Source organism: Microcaecilia unicolor, chromosome 3 (assembly GCF_901765095.1).
Source record: "Microcaecilia unicolor chromosome 3, aMicUni1.1, whole genome shotgun sequence".
Lineage (NCBI taxonomy): Eukaryota > Metazoa > Chordata > Amphibia > Gymnophiona > Siphonopidae > Microcaecilia > Microcaecilia unicolor.
In genome coordinates, this window is record NC_044033.1 from 460,951,442 (window position 1) to 460,965,074 (window position 13,633).

The window sequence follows — 13,633 nt, forward strand, 5'->3', positions numbered from 1 at the left end:
TCCTTGTCTGCTCTATGGTAAACTCTATACCAGGTTTTCTCAGCAACACAGAATATTCAAACCCCAGAATCATGGTATCTAACTGGGATGATTCAATCATTAAATCCTAAAATTTTATTGCACCTCTGTATGAGAGAAACAGTTATTGTTAGGCAATCTTCTCCATGATATTCCCAGGAATTAAAGAAATTAAAACAAGACCATCGCCATTTGGAAAGGGCTTGGCATAAATGGAAGGACCCTTCTATGAAACTTTCTTGGAAAATCCACTACAAAGCTGTAAGTTACTCTAGCTAAAAGATCTCATTTTGCTAATCTCAAGAATGGTTCAAAAACTTACAACATCTCCAATACTTGATGTTACTACACTAGCAAGTCAGCCTAATGCCCAAATCGGCAACAGTGAAGGGTGAACAAGCAGGTACACACTGGCACAGGTCCCTTGAGAAAGCAGTAGCGAAACTGGCGCCTGTCGGGATCAGCTATACCTTCAGTTAAGTGTGACCACTATTGATAAGTACATGCTTAGTTGCCGATTATTTTGCTTGAGTCCTACCTGGGTATATATTTTCATAACACAAAGGGTGAACATCCCTACAACCGATTCACTATAAAGAAAAAAATGAAAAACTACTACAAAAGTCAATATAAATGCAGATGTAGGTAGGAGGGTTTTTTTTTAGTCAATGATGATCTGAGTCACAGACGGAATTTCTCCATGTTTTAAGCTGCTATTCAGCAGCATATCCCAGTGACGAGACCATTTACCCCATTACAGTCCAATACAATATATATTCATGTGAACGCAGTGTCTACTTTTGAGTTTAGGGAAGTAAGGATGGGCAGTTTAGTAAAGCAGGTAAAGGACAAAAAGTAATGAATTTGATATACTGCGGTGGCACAGTGTACTTTAGTGAGCTGCTGCCAACATTCTCATCAATGTGTAGGCATGGGCCTGGATGTGGGGGAGGGGGAGGGGGGAGGACCACTCAGTTTAACATTGCATGGTTAGTAGAGGGGCCCCATAATTAGTTTCTATTGTATATTGTATACATTATGATTTCAGCAATGGTTTTTTTTTCTTTCTTATGAAAAACAATGCAACAACAAAGGTAACTCACTGCATGTGACTCTACTTATGTATGGTGCTTGCACATGAATGGTGCTGGGATCCTGGGGGACAATGCTGCACACTCACCTTGCCAGGGTGCCTCTGATGGTCTGCCCTGCGCTCATGGATATGTTGTGGATGGGTGGGGGGGGGTGGAGAAGGTGGTGGTGGTGGTATTGAAATATTTATCTTCTGTGCCTGAGGCACAGTAGAATCAGGAGCTCTGTCTCAAAGATAGTAAAATTGGGCTCCTGATGCAGAGAGATAACTGTACCCACTGAGGAACATTCCTTCATGTGCAGAGGTATATATACGCATTTTGCACTTGGAGAGAACATCCTGCTGTTGCCGCCAGTGTCACACAGTACTTATAGTGAGAAAACTAGTAGCATCAATAACATTAAAAACTGGGCAAGCTCACATTTGTTAAAGTTAAATGATGATAAGACTAAAATATTATGGTTTTAGTAATTCTGTCAGGCATACCTCAATCTATTTTATTGGGTCATGATGAACAGTTGCAGGTCAAAGAAACTTCCAGGGTTCTGGAAATTTTAGATTTCACACTTTTTCTTTTGAACCTCAAATTAATAATCCCTAACAAGGAAAGTTTTCTTTAAACTTAAGTAACTCAGACTGATCCAGTCTTAGTTTCTCGAGAAACATTTTGCCCTGTTCAGCTGTTAATTTTATCTCATTTAGATTATGATAATTTTGTCCATGTTGACATTTCATAAAAGTTATTACGTAGGCTCCAACTTCTTCAGAACACAGCTGCAAGACTGATCTTTAGATGCAAATGGTATGAAAGGGTCACTCCCCCTCCTGAAAAATCTTCACTGGCTCCGAGTCAGAACACAGAACATTCATAAAATTTCATGTATTGTTTTTTTAAAGCTTTTTATGACCAATCTTCTGAGCATGTGATTGTCTTACTGAACAGAACAAACTCAGCTCATGCCTTTTGTTCTCAAGACTGGAAGTTACTTAGTTTTCGATCTGCTAAGGGAGTCTACTTTCTTATAAATGGCATTTGCATAACTCTTTTCTTTTTCAATCTGTACTTCTTTGAAATAGCCTTCCCCTGACCATTAGGCAGGAAAGATCTTATAACTCATTCTGTAAGCTGTCAAAACCCTTTTTTTGTAATGTTTTTTAACCATATATATCCACTGTATTTCTTTTTAACTTGTATTTTCCCTATGTTGTAATTGGCTTCTTTAAGTTGTATACCACTCAGGACCTTTGGGGAATATGAAGTTTATAAAAGCCTAAATTTGATTAGCTTTTCCCTTTCTCCTGCAGCTCTGGCACAACTTGCAGTCAACTAAGTAGATGCCTTTGTGCTAATGACTTGGTTCCACTGTACCCTACTTCTAGCCAAACTTTCAGGTACCTTCTGTTTGTTTTACCACAATTCAGGCTTCTCCCAAAACCTTCCATTTGGAAACCTCCTTTTAACCTGCACTCTGCTTTTTCCGACATGCAGGAAGACTTTCCCCCCAGTATCGCTCAGCCTACACATAAGCTGCTTTTATACAGCTGTACCTTTACTAGAGCATAAACTTACAAGAGTTATTAATTTTGCCCACCCTATTTGAAGAGCCTTGGCTTCCTTCAAGGGTTGAGGCTGCTTGGCACTTGGGAACTCAATCCTCATTTTACCTCTCAGGTTCCAACTGCTCCTTGTGGACATCTGTTTCAAGCCATGGCACTGTTGCCTGTTTCAGCGATGAAGCCTTCTCCCTTCCGGGCCTAAGGGACTGCCTGCCCTGAGGCTGGTAGGGTAATTCTTATCCCAAGCCTTCCATCTTAGAGAAACCTTAATATGTTCTCCCTTTCTATAGCCTGTGGCTCCCTGTCCCTTTACCTGTCTCTGTATTACCCCCCCCCCCCCCCAAGTTTCTATGCCCCTTTTGAAAAATAACGCTTCGTTTAAAATTTCATCTCCGTTAGCAAGGCAACTGTTAATTACTGCAACTATTATGTTGCTGACAGCCAACCACACCACTGCTAATTAGAGCAGCTGATAGCTACTGAATTAGTGGTCTTTTCCCACGCTTTCCCCAGACCTCATGGGACTTGTAGTCCTCACTTAAAGGAAAATCCACATGTTTACTTAGGGGTCCCTTTACAAAGGTGCACTAAAAATAAGCGTGCGCTAAATGCTAGAGATAGCCATAGGAATATATGGTAATACAGAGAGTCTCTAGCGTTTAGCACACACTAAAACACTAGCATGCTTTTATAAAAGACCCTATTAGCTCCCATCACCTTAAAGCAGGTCCTCAAGACATACTTAGCTAGTCAGATTTTCAGGATACCCACAATGAATATGCATAAGATAGATTTGTATGCCCTACTTCTATTGTATGCAAATTTATCTCAGCAAAATAATGTGTTTTTAACAGAATCTTAGTTTTTAAGATGATTCTTCATGCATTGGAGTAGGAAAACTATTCTGGTACTAGCCAAAAAAAACCCCACTCTTTCTTGTCGATTCCCATCACACCCTATTTGGAGATGGGAAACCATTCTATGATTTTTTTAATCAAAAAATTAGACAAACCAGAAATTATGAAATATACAACGCTAAAGAACAGATTTTTAACAGTAAAGAAAAAATAATAGACATTCGTCCACAATAAATGCAAAAAGATCCAAGAAATAGAAATTAAATTAACAAAGTAAATTGAAAATAAATCCCAAGACTATCGTATACCCATAAAGCTCTCCCCAGCCTGCCCTTACAGCATACGATATAGGACTATACAATGACATTTATTTCCTCTTTAGCAACAAGAAATTATTCTAACTGCTTGGGTTCAAAAAAATGAAATTGTTTACTCTGAAATATCACAAAACATAAACAGGGAAATTTGAGCACAGAATTGGCGCCCAAAGCTAATATCCTCGGCCGAAAGGAAATATTTGAACTTTTGAAACCAAGAACTGTGTGTCCAAATGTCTAAAAGAAAGCTTCAAATCAGCATTGCGATCTGGCTCCAGAGCAAAGGATACCACCATAGGAGCCGACTCTGTGGGTGCTGTGGGTGCTTGAGCACCCCCAATATAGAGAATATTAATTGAATGTGTCCAGGGTGGGGTTATTTCCACTGGGCTTAGCACCCCCAATCATTTTGAAACGTTGGCTCCTATGGATACCACCATAGTTGTTCTCTGTGTAATTACTTCCAATGAGGATTCCAAGAAGGATGTGAGATTCATATTATCTCCATATTTTCCTCGAAGGGTCTCACAACAGCTTTCTCCGAGACCAGTATAAACTGGGCTCGTGTGATAGGGGGCAATGAATCACCAGAGATCCCCAGAACCTCAATTAAATATTTCTTAACCATATCTACAGGTGAAATAAGAGGAGACCTGGGAAAACTGAGCAGTCTCAAGTTATGTCTCCTAATTTGATTTCCTAGGTTTTCCAACTGACAATGAGTAAAATTCTTATCTTTAACTGAGGCTAAATCCAAAAATTCCAGGGTTTGAATTTTAATCTCTAGGAAATTCAATTTTGAAGACTGCTGAGCAGATGCCTGTGCCTGGAGAAGAGCAGCTTCAGACAAAGCCTTAATATCCTTAGTATTTTCCAAAGTCAAAGTTTGTAAAGAGGAATTCATGTCAAATGCGAGGTCCCACAGTGACTCCAATGTCACAACGGCTGGTTTAACAAAAACCCACGAAGATAAAGCAGGAGTAGGTAAACTGGAAACCTGGGAAAGAGTACTCACAGTTTGTTGAGGCAAAATTAAAGCAGCATTTTGCAATAACTCCTGGCCAGAGTCCAAACTTTCAGGTGCTATGAATGTGTGCCTTCCCTGCTCACCCAGATCTTTACGGAGGAGAGAACCGGGGTCAAGACCATCCAGAGCTCCACTACTTCCTGGTTGCGGGGGTGCTGCCCACTCAACAGGGCTTAGGGAAGCCCTGTCCACACTGCTGACCGACGCTGACGAGCTGGTACTGACAGAAGGGGAAGAAGCCTGTACGGGTCCCGCTGGAGCTCTGAATCTGTTGAGAGTCGCCTGTTTCAGAGCCAGGGTTGCACGGGAGTTGAGGGGAAACACCCACATCTTCCCTCTCCTCATACCCATATTCAGACAGGTAGGGAGTCACTCCTAATCAACAATTCAAGACAAGATCCAGGGAGCTGCTGGTACAATGTTATTATGATGCCATCTTGGATCTTGGAAAGCCATTCTATGATTTAACAAAGATCATAATATTTTATTAGGGACATAAGGTATAGCCAATGTGGCCAAATATATAGAACATAAGAGTAGCCATCCTGGGTTAGACCAGTGGTCCATCTAGCCCAGTATCCTGTTTTCCAAACACTGGCCAAGCCAGTTCAGAAGTACCTAGCAGAAACCCAAATCGTGGCAACAATCTATACTACAAATCCCAGGGCAAGCAGTTGCTTCCCATGTCCGTCTCAATAGCAGACTATGGACTTTTCCTCCAGGAATTTCTCCAAACCTTTTTTAAACGCAGATACACTAATGACTGTTACCACATCCTCTGGCAAAGAGTTCCAGAGCTTAATTATTCGTTGAGTGAAAAAATATTTCCTCCTATTTCTTTTAAAAGTATTTCCATGTAACTTCCTCAACTGTCCCCTTAGTCTTTGTACTTTTGGAATAAGTAAAAAATTGATTTACTTCTACCCATTCTACACCACTCAGGATTTTGTAGACCTCAATCATATCTCCCCTCATCCATCTCTTTTCCAAGCTGAACAGCCCTAACCTCTTTAACGTTTCCTCATATGAGAGAAGTTCCATTCCCTTTATCATTTTGGTTGCTCTTCTTTGAACTTTTTCTAATTCCACTATATCTTTTCTGAGATATGGCGACCAGAACTGAACGCAATATTCATGGAGCAATACAAAGGCATTATAGTCTTTTCAGTCTTATTCACCATCCCTTTCCTAGCATCCTGTTTGCTTTTTTGGCCACCGCCACACACTGAGCAGAAGATTTCAGCATATTATCTACAATGGCACCCAGATCTTTTTCTTGAGCAGTGACCCTCCCAAGGTGGACACTAGCATAATTTAACTATGATTCGGATTACTCTTTCCAATGTGCATCACCTTGCGTTTGTCCACATTAAATTTCATCTTCCAATTTCCTAAGGCCTTTCTGCAATATTTCACAGTCCATATGTGCGTTTTAACAACCTTGAATAGTTGGATGGAATATGATCATAATAGCCTTTATGGCCAAGAGTCAGTAATTGCAGGTAAAGAAGTGGGAAGTGGACCTTTTGCTTCAGAAGATAGAAGTGGATACGTTCCGCTTATCATTATATTTTTAAGGTCTTTTTTAAGACCAGAATATATTGAGATCATTTTTCCAATTTTAGAGCATTGAAGACTCCTGAGGCAGGCCTGTGGCCGAAACACAGTACTGAGTTGAGTCTACAATAAAGTTGATTCATTTTATATCACCATAACTACAGCTTCCTGGAGTCATTGGTCTACTTCCCACTTCTTTACCTGCACTTCTGACTTTGTGGGATTTTGTGTTCATCCACCTAGGTGGAGCACTTACCTTATCACAAGAGTCAGTAATTTAAATACAATTCTAAATGAAACTGGAAGCCAATGAAAATAACATGCACAGAACTCAAATAAGCAAGATAGCATGATATATATTAGTTAAATGCAATTATATGTACTCAAGCCTGTTGATTTTATTGTATGTCAAATGGACTCAGTTGATTTCCTGTGTTCCCAAGTCTCACCCTGCTCCAGAGGGGTAGCTGTAGGATAGTTAAGGTTTTTTTGGGTGGTTTACCTTAAAGGGGAACATAGAATGTTATGTCGCGTATGTCTATGTGTCCGCAGACTGACTCTCGCTATGGCCTAGTCCCTCACTATGACAGAGCACCCATGTCACCTCATCCCTACACATCCCCCCCCCCCCCACTGGACTCTAGGAGCCCTCTGGAAAGGATGGCCACACACACTAGTAGTCATGTGTGCCGGTCCCCCTGAGGGGGCCCAGCAAGAGGGGAATGTAGAAATATGCTAGCCCTTGCTCTCAGTAAAATACAGGCCAATGGCTCAGGCTAAGAGCTAGGCCTCTTAAAATCAAAAATCATCTCTGATACAAAATATATTTCACTGCAGCACAAGCTGAAATGAGTTCCCAGAGAGCTGGCAAGGGAGGGGGCATTTGTTCTTGTCAACAATCCTGGGACTGGCACCTGCAAGAAGTCATGAGCTGAGATGTTTTGGCTAATGCAAGTTGGTAGAGGGTCAGGTGCAAGTAGAGGGAGGGGGAGCTGAGGAGGACAAAATGACCTGTGATGTTATTTGTTCGCAGATGTTGTCCTAAACATAATTTGTTTATACTTAGAGTTTGGGAACATGTGAAGTCATTTCTTATCAACTGATAAGGGCCAAGAGCTCTGGTGAGAAAGCTAGGGTCCATTGGAATGAATAGGGTCAAAATGGTATAAAAAGGGCGGCCTAGAGGGTATTAGAATCAGAAGACTCTAGAAGGCTAGAGAGAGAGATGCGTCGTGAAGTGCTGCTCTACCATGTGACTGCCTAATTTGCCTGTACTATCTTTGGGTAAAACACTGATGCTAATAAACTATATTACTATATCTACTGACTACTGGGTTTCTTTCTAATTGAGGAGCCTGCTGCTGCTCTGTGTAAATCTGTCATGAGCAGACACAAGGTTGGGGTAATTACGTATTTGGAGGGAACATGCAATCCTTTACAGGATAGGAGAAAGCCCATAGCTTCCGCTGTCCAACAGAGATGGCAGACCTAATTATATTTTACAAGGGTCATGTGCATTTCATCAATTTTGTGCACACTAAGAGGGCAATTCTATAATAGGTTGCCTATAGGTGCCAAGATACCATTATATAATACTAGAATACTCAATGGCAGGTGTAAGTGGATGCGCTTAAGTTCAATAAGGAGTGCATATAACGGTCTGTCCCAGTATGGCAACGTTTATGTTCTTAAGTTATGCATATAAGTGGAAGATATACCCATACCCCACCCATGCTCCACCCACACAGTTATGTGCTATAGCACTTACTTGCATCTTTACAGAATAGCATGTAGTACACTTACATCCACAACATTTTCTTACAAGAGAGCTACAGGTAGGCAGGTCTCTGCTAGGTACTTGTGACCTGGACTGACCACTATTGGAAACAGGATACTACTGGGCTAGATTGACCATTGGTCTGACCCAGTATGGCTATTCTTATGTTTTTATAAAGACAAATAAATGTATAGGTACATAACTCCTTATTAGATGGTACAGGAGAGTATAGAGACAGGGGAGTTGCGTGATCAACAGGACACTTCAAAGTATGACCAAGGAAATGAAAAATGGAGGGAAAATATTTTAATAGTGAATGAAGTACAATGGATAAGACTCGAAACGGCACCATGTTTCGGCAAACACCACCTGCCTCAGGAGTCTTGAGGTAGATTACAGTTCGATGTTGAACAGGTTACATGAACACTTTGTCAGGAGAGAACAGAGCACAATATTAGATTCTCTGTTGTGTCTTTATTTCATTCTCATCTCAAGACTTATTAAAATAGTTGCTGTTCAAGAAAACCAAAACATATGCTGTCAGTTGCCCAAAAGAGGTTGAAAAATGTATAAACCTAACTGTATAGTTAGCATTTTATAAAACCTATGCCATAGTATATACATTATAAAATGTTTAATTTTTATTTTTCAGAGAAAAATTTGAAACATTTCAACTGAAATGTTGGGGACATGAGATTAACTGCCAGAATGATGAGAGTTGTTTGTATAATGTTAGAAAAGAGGATTTTACGTGCTTGGGAAATGACGCCTGCAGAGCAGCATACATTGGTATTCTGGGAACTATTCTTCAAGTACAGTGCACATGTAGTACTGTACCAGCCAGTGATCGATACATATGTGAGCTGTTTCACTACATGCTTCATGGCACATCATGCTTCAGTAAGTTACTTTATAGAATCAGCGGTGTTTATGGAACCTAATGACTGATCAAGCTACTATTCAGACCTTTTTGGTGTAATCCCAACTGACACATTAGTTTACCATTATCAGCTGCAACTCCACTAGCTGTTCGATTTCCTCTAATGGTTGTCTTGTCATTGTGTCATTACTTAACATCTTCAATAATCAATTATTTGATTTTTGAAAGTCAGAAAGCAGCAACTTAACTCTACCATTACTTCTGTTTTCCTGGCAAACCTTATACAAATTTAAAGCAGCTCCTCAGAGCTAAAATATATGGAAGAAAATTTCTATACTGCCCACTTTTTGCAAAGTCCCTGTCTACTTTTCACCCACAGACTCTGTTCTATCAAAGTAAATGAGTTAATGTACTTTTATTTAAAAATTGCCCAAGAAAAATATATGCACTTTTTTTTTTTTTACATTTAGATTGGGCTGGGGGATTTATCAACACGAGCTACCATTAACACATACTATTTTACCATTAAGTCTAGTTACTATTAATGTCTTGTTGCATAAAATGGGACCTGTGGTGAAATAACACATCTTAATGGTAGCCCACATTGATAACTATGCCACTTAATTACTTGCCTTTTCCAATTCTGAGCTTAAGGCAGGGGCAGACTGACCATTTGGGCAAACGTGCAGTGCCCAAGGGCCCAGAGCAGTTGGGGGGGGGGGCCAGTACCTCCTCTCCACATTACCAACATCTCTATCCCATCTGTGCCCAAGTCTGGCATCTCCTCTGTCTTTCATACCCTCCCCCCCTGCGTTTACCTCATGTTCCTTTCTTCATACTGGGTCCCAGCATAGAACTTTTCCTCTGCTGCAGCCCACCCTTGCAGAAGCAAGAAGGTACATCAGAAAGAGGCAGGCTGCAGCAGAGAGAAGGTTCTGGTCAGTGGCAGACAGCCTATGCTGGGATCCTGACCAGAAAAAGGAACTTTTGAGGTACAAATGGGGTGGGGGGGGGGGGGGGGAGCTGAACCTGAGGATGGAGGAGAGGAGAGAGGGGGAGATGTTGGCCTCGGAAGAGAAAAAGATGTTGGACCTGGGGAAAGGAGGGAAGGAAGGAAGGAGAGATATTGGACCCAGTTGTGGGGGAGGGGGCAGACATAGTGCACCTGGAGGAGGGAGAAAAACAAGAGAGAGAGAGGTTGCATCTGGGGGGGGGGGGGGAAAGATGTTGGCTCTGAAGAGGGGAGAGAGAGAGAGAGAGAGAGAGAGATGTTGCATCCGGGGTGATAGAGGGAGAGATGTGGGACAAGGGGAGGTCCATGACCCTTATTGCTCAGGGGCCCAGATCCCTATCAGTCTGACCCTGACTAAAGGTGAGTTGTAAATAGATACACAAGTTATATTCCTATCCAAATGGGCTTAAGATCTCGGTTGTATGTGAAGCAATGCAAGGTAAAGTGGTTTGCATGAGATTTTAAAGACAGTTAGTGGCAGAAATAGAATTTCAACCCTGGCTTTCCTGTTGCTCAGCCTGTGGCTTTAACCACTAGGCTATCCTTTCACATTTACACCTCTTTTAAGTGTGGATATTTGTTTTGACTGATCAAAATAAGTGTGCTTTTCAAAATAGAAATATGATGCCTATTGTTTCATTCCCTACCTCAACCCTGTCTTTATAAATGGCTCCCCCAAATAGAGATAAAATTATACACATACTTTTACCTGTACATAAAGTGGGAAATTAATTTTTTTAAACTCATATATTTCTGGACATAGTGGTATCTTTATAAACGTTTTCCACAAGTCAAGCATATTTTGTATGTGGAAAATATTTTCTCTAAAATTGCATGGACTATGCATGTATATCAATGTTCATGCCAAAAGACTCTATGTATTGTAAGGATTATGAGGCTGTCCTACCCTGGTTAGGCCCCTAGAGGGCGCTGACCCCCCTAAAATGTCCAGGGAGAAGGGCTAGGTGAGTCAAAAGGGGAGGTATAGCTGGAGCTCGCTAGGACCGGGGAGAGTCCTGGAGGTGGAAACAGGTGCAGCTGGTTATGGGCTGGGTCCTGTTTGCCATTAAACCCTTAAGACCCCACCTAAGAAGGGGAGAAAGAAGTAGAGCTAGGAGCTGAAGAAGAGAGCTGGAGCTGGGAGCTGGAGCTGGAGATCCCCAGGTGAAGTACTGGCTGAGCCCTTTTGACTTGTGGTGAACTGGGTGCCAGGCAGGGAAGCTGGCTGGGGTAAGAAGGCCCTAGAGTGCCAGGATAAGAACTATGTGTTCAGAGAGCTACTGTGTGTGTCCCAGATGCCAAGGCTGTGTTTAGAACAGTGAAGAGGTACTGTGTGTCCCAGAGTTAATATGGAGAAGCGACTGGGTGTCCTGGACTGAGCTAGTACTGAGCCCAAATGCCAGTGGGAAAGGGCTCAGGGGGAAGAAATAAAGGGACATTGGACTGTGCAAGAAGAAATGTTTAAGCTGGAAGATTGCACTGAGAGGAAGAAAGGAAATGGTTAAGCTGGAAGAACTGTTGAGCTTGTGAAAGTGTTTTAAGCTAAGAGAGGTGTGCCCCATGGGCTGGAATAAAGATTTGTAGGGAAGAAATCCTGTTGATAAGACCTGACTCTGTTTGCTTTTTTTGAGAACCAGGTCACCCCGAGTAAGAAGGGGTAGGATCTGAATTTGCATAAAATCTGCATACTAAGAACCAGCTCACCCTGAGTGAAAGAGGGACCTGGGAGCCTGAGGTGGGAGCTCCATCCTCACAATTCTTCACATTAACCTCATCGTGTTTACAGTATTTATATGCACACTACAGATAAGCATTCCTTGGAGGAGTAGTTTGGACAGAGATGGGGCAGAGTAGCAAATCACATGTATATTTTATAAAATATATTAGTACACACATGGGGTAAATTCCATAAATGGCTCCTAAAAAATCAGCACCGAAAAAACCTTTAAGTTATATTCTATAAGCCACGCCAATGACCCTCCCATTTCCACACCCACTTTTTTCAGAACACACTTAAGGGTCTTTTTACTAAGGTGTGCTGAAAAATGGCCTACAGTAGAGTAGGCGTGGGTTTTGACCATGTACAGGATCATTTTTCAGTGCACCTGTAAAAAATCCTTTTTTGGGAGACCTTACCACCAGACATTGACTTAGCGGTAAAGTCTTAAGCATTAACTGGACTGTAATGGCCAACATGCATCAAAATTACTGCCTGCTTGCCAGAAAATAACAATATTTTCTGACGCGTATATGAGACGCGTGTGAAAAATGAAATTACTGCCTGGGCCATGCAGTAGCCGGGTGGTAACTCAGAATTGACGTTACGTGGCTTAGTAAATGGACCCTATAAACTTTAGTCTGTCATGGGCCTGAAGCCTGGAACAGAACTAAGGGACCTTGTGATTGATCTGAGTGGCAAAAAGATCCACCGAAGGGGTGCCCCACGCTCGGACTAATTCCATGTTCAGTGACCACTCGTGAGGTTGCATTATTCTGCTCAGTCTGTTGTTTACACCTGTCAGCTGTCTCATTTTGAATAGTGTTTTCTTCCATAGCTAGTTAATATAGGAAGCGAAGGTGAGTGAAAAGTCAAGCAAGACCCCTAGTACTCTGGTTTCAGATTCGACTGTAAAGATTTGACCATTGGTCAAGGATATTGATGATGAGACCTCAACTCCCTGATTTCGGAACAACAGGACCTTGGTTTTTTGCACATTCAATTTCAATTATTGGTCAGGACCCCGGTACTGACAGCAGTCATCAGTGCTTTGTTTGTAGAAAAAAAGGTGCTGGTACTCATTATGGGTGGGGTCACCACACATGGCTCCGCCCCTATGATAGCCAAACCCCTTATATCAGCCATGGCGCATATAAACAGACATCATTGAAAATATTATATTAGTATAGGAGAAAAAAAAATAATGTGATTTTTTTTATTATAAATAATTTCTGTAAGCTGTTACAGTTCCAGTATACCCAGCAGATATATGACAGCAGATGTAAATTCTCAAATTGGACATATTCCAAACACCAAAATGAAAATAAAATGATTTTTTTCTACCTTTGTTGTCTGGTGACTTTGTTTTTCTATCCATATTGATCCCAGTCTTTGATTCTGCTGCTGTCTATCTGTTCTCTTAACTCCGTTTCCAGGGCTTCCTTTCCGTTTATTTCTTTACTTTCCTCCTTTCTTCTTCATTTCTTGCCCTGCATCAATAAGTAAAAGCTGGGTCCTCCTCCATGGAATTGACTGGAGGAGGTATAACGTGGATCCAGCTTTTGCCTATTTGCTCCATCCATGTGCAGTTTTTCTCCTCTCTTCCCTTTCCCTCATCTCCGTCCATGTGCATCTTCTTCTTTTTTCTTTCCTCTCCTCCATCCATGTCTAGCACTTTTCCTCTCTCCTCCCTTCCATCCATGTCTAGCATTTCTCCTCTCTCTTCCCTCCCTTGTAGCCATATAAAAAATAATTCTCTCTCCCCTCTCCTCCATCCAAGTCCAGCATTTCTCCTTTCTCCCCGCCAACCCTCCATCCATC

At 41.6% G+C, this 13,633-nt stretch overlaps 1 protein-coding gene across 1 annotated transcript in view; it reads left to right on the plus strand.

Moving 5' to 3' along the window:
- The window catches only part of GFRAL (GDNF family receptor alpha like), a 118,118-nt gene that overhangs the window by 98,783 nt on the left and 5,702 nt on the right, over nt 1-13,633 (plus strand). The window contains exon 7 of the mRNA XM_030195613.1: nt 8,856-9,103. Within this exon, the coding sequence (XP_030051473.1) occupies nt 8,856-9,103 (248 nt within the window). The remainder of the gene's footprint in view (nt 1-8,855; nt 9,104-13,633) is intronic.